This window comes from Nanorana parkeri, unplaced genomic scaffold (assembly GCF_000935625.1).
Source record: "Nanorana parkeri isolate BGI_ZX_2015 unplaced genomic scaffold, ASM93562v1 scaffold4128, whole genome shotgun sequence".
NCBI lineage: Eukaryota > Metazoa > Chordata > Amphibia > Anura > Dicroglossidae > Nanorana > Nanorana parkeri.
Window position 1 is genome coordinate 9829 of NW_017310395.1, and position 6666 is coordinate 16494.

Consider the following 6666-nt stretch of genomic DNA (forward strand, 5'->3'; position numbering starts at 1 on the left):
CGGCCACCAAATACAGCTAGACATAGCCGCCAAGAGTCTGTTTAGAGGGGCCTGCTGCCAGCAACCTACGGCATACGTCCTTGGCAGCAAAGGGTTAACTTCCCTTTTACTTTTAAGCCCTCATTCACATGAGAAAAAGCCGGCATGTACAGCTCTGTGCTGCGTGCACGGCCGTATCTGGCAGCTCCCGGAAAGGACAGGTGCTGCGTGTTATTAGTACGCAGCCCCCGGGAAGGACAGGTGCTGCGTGTTATTAGTACTCAGCCCCCGGAAAGGACAGGTGCTGCGTGTTGTTAGTACGCAGCTTCTGGAAAGGACAGGTGCTGCGTGTTATTAGTACGCAGCTCCCGGAAAGGACAGGGGCTGCGTGTAATTAGTACGCAGCCCCCGGGAAGGACAGGTGCTGCGGGTTATTAGTACGCAGCCCCTGTCCTTCTCTATGGGAGTATGCCGCCCTGGTGTCCGTACACGTACACTGACGCGATGGATCCTGTCTGCGTCCGAGCCAGGAAACACGGACCTGCCCTTGAGGTGATCGTAGGGGGGTGTACGGCGGTGTACTCCCATAGAGAAGGACGGGGGCTGCGTACTAATCACACGCAGCACCTGTCCTTCCCGGGGGCTGCGTACTACTAATAACACGCAGCACCTGTCCTTCCCGGGGGCTGCGTACTACTAATAACACGCAGCACCTGTCCTTCCCGGGGGCTGCGTACTACTAATAACACGCAGCACCTGTCCTTCCCGGGGGCTGCGTACTACTAATAACACGCAGCACCTGTCCTTCCCGGGGGCTGCGTACTACTAATAACACGCAGCACCTGTCCTTCCCGGGGGCTGCGTACTACTAATAACACGCAGCACCTGTCCTTCCCGGGGGCTGCGTACTACTAATAACACGCAGCACCTGTCCTTCCCGGGGGCTGCGTACTACTAATAACACGCAGCACCTGTCCTTCCCGGGGGCTGCGTACTACTAATAACACGCAGCACCTGTCCTTCCCGGGGGCTGCGTACTACTAATAACACGCAGCACCTGTCCTTCCCGGGGGCTGCGTACTACTAATAACACGCAGCACCTGTCCTTCCCGGGGGCTGCGTACTACTAATAACACGCAGCACCTGTCCTTCCCGGGGGCTGCGTACTACTAATAACACGCAGCACCTGTCCTTCCCGGGGGCTGCGTACTACTAATAACACGCAGCACCTGTCCTTCCCGGGGGCTGCGTACTACTAATAACACGCAGCACCTGTCCTTCCCGGGGGCTGCGTACTACTAATAACACGCAGCACCTGTCCTTCCCGGGGGCTGCGTACTAATTACACGCAGCCCCTGTCCTTCTCTATGGGAGTATGCCGCCCTGGTGTCCGTACACGTACACTGACGCGATGGATCCTGTCTGCGTCCGAGCCAGGAAACACGGACCTGCCCTTGAGGTGATCGTAGGGGGGTGTACGGCGGTGTACTCCCATAGAGAAGGACGGGGGCTGCGTACTAATCACACGCAGCACCTGTCCTTCCCGGGAGCTGCCCGATACGGCCGTGCACGCAGCACCGAGCTGTACGTGCCGGCCTTTTCTCGTGTGAACGAGGGCTAAAATAGGAGTTTTAAAGATAGTCAATTTTTTTTCAGTGTTCGCAGCTGCTAAATCGGGACTGCTAGAGAGATGTGATGCATGAGAGAGGGATGAATAAAGACCAGAGGTTCTGTTGGATGGAAAAGCCGACATCTTAAATCCTCATTATCACAGCAACAGTCATTATTGATAAAGAGGCGGAATATGAATTGTTCTGTGATGTACGTCTCCCACCTTTCCTTCCTCAGGCGTGATTCAAGATGAAGGACGCACTGACCCTTCTGACTCAAGTCACTGCCCACCCCGACTCCCGTTGCTGGTTCCTGGCATGGAATCCGTCGGGAACGCTCCTCGCTTCCTGCGGCGGGGATAAAATTATCCGTATCTGGGGCAAAGAAGGTGAGTTCATGCGTGTTATCTGTGGGCACAGAAGTATATCTATTTTTAAGGATCAATAAGTTCCCTTTTTTTGGAACTGTTACAGGGAAATTCCGCCTCTAAAAAAACAAAATGAAATGCAGACTTCTTCATAAAAGGAAGAATTGCATTTATAATTTTTTTTTGCATTGGAGCCATGAGTGAATGGCGTGTTCAAAGCTCCGGCTGCTGCAGATTCTGCATTCCGTGACGGATAACATATGAGAATAGAGTTCGCCTACTGTAGATATGATGGACATGAAGTTTTGTAGACAGTAGACACCACGGTGGCAATTTCTGGCGTAGAAGAATTCAAAGCCTGGCTGTGATTAAGTTACTAACTGTACTGAAGTGTTTAAAGAAGAACTCCGGGGAAATGTGTATTAACCCTTGCAGTGTAACTACCCCCACCTCGCACTGCAAGGGTTAAGTGCTTGTTTTTGTCTAATGCTGAAAATAACAAAGTTATACTTGCGTAATCCTCTGAGAGGGCCGGCTATGAGGGCCCAGTCACACCATATTCAGTGCGTCCCGGAAGGCACTGGATCGCATACATGAAGGCGGGCCACGGTTTGGGGAAGGAGGGGGCGTATCGGTGCCATTCATCTCAATGGCACCACAGACACGCCCCCCACCAGCGGTGCGATCACCCGCAGCGGAACGCGAGGTACAGGAATGCCTGTACCTCGAGTTCCAGGGTGGGCAGGGGGGCGCGTCTGCGGTGCCATTGACATGAATGACACCGCCACGCCCACTCCCGCCCCAGAACATGGCCCGGCTTCATGTATGCGTTCTGGGCGTGAACTGCACTGGGACGCACTGGATATGGTGTGACTGGGCCCTGACACTGCTCCCACCTGCCTGTCTCCTCCTACGCTGCAGCAATGTTAAGTCCCTCGGCATCCTCGCATCCTATACACTAGGTATAGAACGTCATGACTTGGGGACCTTAGGCCGCTGCAGCGGCGGGGGAGAGACACTTCACGGACAGGTCTAACAGCAAGCTGGCTCAGAGTATCCGTGAATATAACTTTATTTTCCTCCCTAGACCAGAATGAGCAGTTAACCCTTGCGGGGCGGGACACCACATACACGGGATGTGAAGCATGTGGTGTGGCACCCCCATCAGGAGGTGAGTAATAAACAATGCCTAGAGTATCCAGACAACTTGGCAAATCAGTGTAGACAATTCCTATACTCATCAGTGCTATACAAATGGCCAGGGGGAAGTTTTGTACATGAAGCCTGTAGTGCAAGGCTTCAGAAATATCATAAAAGTGTAACTGTGCGGGGGGCATAATGAAAAAAAAGTTTCCCCGGAGTCCTGCTTTAAAGAAATGTAATGAAAAATCGATATAATGCACACCATCCACCTTTCATTGTTTGTTTTTTCTGCCATTGGTTATGCAGATGGTACCTGGGTATGCAAGTCAGTCCTTGGTGATGGGCACCAGCGCACTGTAAGGAAAGTGGCATGGTCACCTTGTGGTAACTACCTTGCTTCTGCCAGTTTTGATGCCACCACCTGCATCTGGATGAAGAAGAAAGAGGAGTTTGAGGTAGGCACAGGTTAGGGTTAAACAAAGAGGAACGTTAATAACCGATTACAAATACCGGTAGTTGTTGTCATGTTGAAATATTTCTTCCTTTACCCATTCTAGGTTGTTACCACACTCGAGGGGCACGAAAATGAGGTCAAATCTGTGGCCTGGGCACCTTCCGGAAATCTTTTGGCCACATGTAGCCGTGACAAGAGTGTCTGGGTGTGGGAAGGTGAGCCCGACCATTGGACCAGTAGTTTTGTGCACCTATTGTTCAACTTTAAAGGGGTTGTTGGCATTGATGAGTAATGCACACAAAACAAAACGGGCAAAGTGTTCTCTGAATGGCTTCTTTAGGATATTACAATGTCAATGTGTCATTAGTTTTGTGAGTTACTAAGAGCTTCATGTATAAAACTACTGCCCGGCATATTGCTGGATGGATGCCAGTCGCAGGGCACTAGCACCCTAGATGGGGCTGATGAGTGTAGACAATTCCTATACTCATCAGTGCTATACAAATGGCCAGGGGGAAGTTTTGTACATGAAGCCTGTAGTGCAAGGCTTCAGAAATATCATAAAAGTGTAACACTGTGCGCTAGAGTCATGCGGCCATCTTTGAGAAGCTGTGTGCTATTGCTACCAATGGGCTTTGCAAAGGAGGGGAATGTGCAAATATTTACTCTACATGCCCATGTAGACAGCAACAAATGTACTCCACTGACATTAACACAGTTCATTAAAGATGGCGGTAGGAGTATGGAGCAGCGCAGTGTTGCATTGCGCTACGCATGTTTCCAAAGTCCATCAGGGATAGCAGCTTGTATCTCAATATGACACAATTTTAGCACACGCTGTTTGGCACTATACAAGCGATCAGGCGACTGTAGAGTTGCCCGGACGCTTTTATGAAACAACCGCTACCGGCCGTGTAAAGCTGGTGCAGGATGTGAAAAAAAGCTGGTCCAGGATGTAAAGCTGGTGCAGGATGTGGGGGAAAAAAAACAAACGCATGTATGTCTACCCGCTGGAAGGAGCTTGCCTTCCGTCCTTTTATTTACAATGGGTGGACGGCAAGCAGTTAATCACCACTAGGTTTTTATTTTGTACTATATAAAGAAAAAAGTATCAACATTTTGAAAACAAAAATGGTTTTCCCTACATTTTGTTATGAAACATTTATTATTACCCAATTTTTTGTTAAAATATAAAAGTCGGGGGTCATGTCGGTTAACTAAAAAAAGTTTCCCAGCATGCAAAAAAACTTGTCTCATCGCTAAGGTAAAAAAACAGAGGTTTAGATACACGTCTTCGGCAGAAAATGTGAAAGCCGCACAGCCGCGTCAAGGCACCTCTAAATAGTGCAGTCCTAACTCTAAACTATGAGAGTCTCCATCTTGGCGCACATGGGGCAAAAGATCAAATTGTGTGCAGGTTTGTCAGGAGGAAGCCCAACCTCCCTTAACCCTTTCGCTGCCAAGACCATCAGCTTATAGTAGAACTGTAAATGGCATACTGGCCTGGCCAGATGGAAGCACTTTTGTAGGTCCGTATGCCATACGTCCTTGGCAGCGAAAGGGTTAAAGGCACAGGTACGCACAAGGGACCACGCACATCACAACGGCAGCTGACACCCCCCCATGCATCACTACACCAAATCAGTCAAGCAAAACAAATGGCAAACGCACTCATCAATTCGTCATTAGCTTTACAGCAAGGTGCACATGGAAGGGCTTTATACAGTACAGCAAAAAGTTTCCCAGCACATTCGCCCGCCAGCATGCAAAAAAACTTGTCTCACCGCTAAGGTTAAAAACAGAGGTTTAGATACACGTCTTCTGCAGAAAATGTGAAAGCCGCACAGCCTCGCCAAGGCACCTTCATATAGTGCTGTCCCAAGACAGGGTCACGTTGTCAAGATTTAAATTTGCATGCCCCCCCGAAATCGCAAAAAAACTACCACACCTGAAATTGGCCATAGGAGACGCTTTAAATTTTTTTACGGCTCATCAATTTAGTGTTATCAGTGATTGCGCTCCTTACAATTATTTCTCACGCTCCGACATTCATGGTGATATGTATCGTGTGGCGCAATGGGCGCAATCGTTGTCTTCGCTTGTAGGAGCACCCAATGTGTAGGACATGTTTAGTGTCTATTTACCCCGTCTTTTATATTTTACCAAAAACTTGGCAATAATGTTTTATAACATAACGTAGGGAAAAATGTCAAAGTACCTCAGCGCTGAGTACTGAAAAATGGCCTGCACAGGAAGGGGGGTGAACACCCTGCTCATCAAGGGGTTAAAGTGTATCTATTACTGAATTCCAAAAGGTTTATTTGCAAATGAAAGTCACAGTTACTTTTTAAAAATATGTTAAGATGAATTGTTTTGAAGACTATGTATGGAGGGCTTAAACTGTATTTGTGTTTACTGCAGTGGATGAAGAGGAGGAATATGAGTGTGTCAGTGTTCTTAATTCACATACACAGGATGTGAAGCATGTGGTGTGGCACCCCCATCAGGAGGTGAGTAATAAACAATGCCTAGAGTATCCAGACAACTTGGCAAATAAAACCTTTATTATTAATATATTACCTGTTTTTAGAGAGCTGTCATCACACTCAGGTCAGTATAAACATTGCTTTGTTGACATTGTCTGTCTGTGGTTTTCTTTCCACATTGTAGAGGACAGAATTCCTCAGTCCAGGACTGAGAACAAGGAAGGCATTAAGGATCCCTCTAGATGTTTGTTTTCCTTTCCACAATTTACTGCATGAAATCATGGATGGGAAAGGAGGGCAGTGCTTGGCTGAACTTATGCAGGGGCTTTCTGCTTCTGGCTAAATGCTGAGAACATCGGCACTCAAAGTATAATCGTTAGTCATTCAACACATCCATTTCATCTTATTAACCCTTTCGCTGCCAAGGACGTACGTCGTACGGAGCTACAAAAGTGCTTCCAGCTGGCCAGCTCAGTACGTCGTACGGACCTGGCATTTACAGTTCTACTATAAGCTGATGGTCGCTTTAGCGACCATCAGCTTATAGTAGAACTGTTCAGCAGACTGTCCCCTTTAAATTAATAGCTGTCATCAGCGGCTCACAAGCCGCTGATGACCGCTAATTT

At 48.4% G+C, this 6666-nt stretch overlaps 1 protein-coding gene across 2 annotated transcripts in view; it reads left to right on the plus strand.

The window, feature by feature from the left end:
• The window catches only part of CIAO1 (cytosolic iron-sulfur assembly component 1), an 11719-nt gene that overhangs the window by 651 nt on the left and 4402 nt on the right, over positions 1–6666 (plus strand). For both annotated transcript variants that reach the window (XM_018575558.1, XM_018575557.1), the window contains exons 2-5: positions 1828–1978; positions 3407–3555; positions 3658–3769; positions 5976–6064. In XM_018575558.1, the coding sequence (XP_018431060.1) occupies positions 1840–1978; positions 3407–3555; positions 3658–3769; positions 5976–6064 (489 nt within the window). In that variant the 5' untranslated portion in view covers positions 1828–1839. The remainder of the gene's footprint in view (positions 1–1827; positions 1979–3406; positions 3556–3657; positions 3770–5975; positions 6065–6666) is intronic.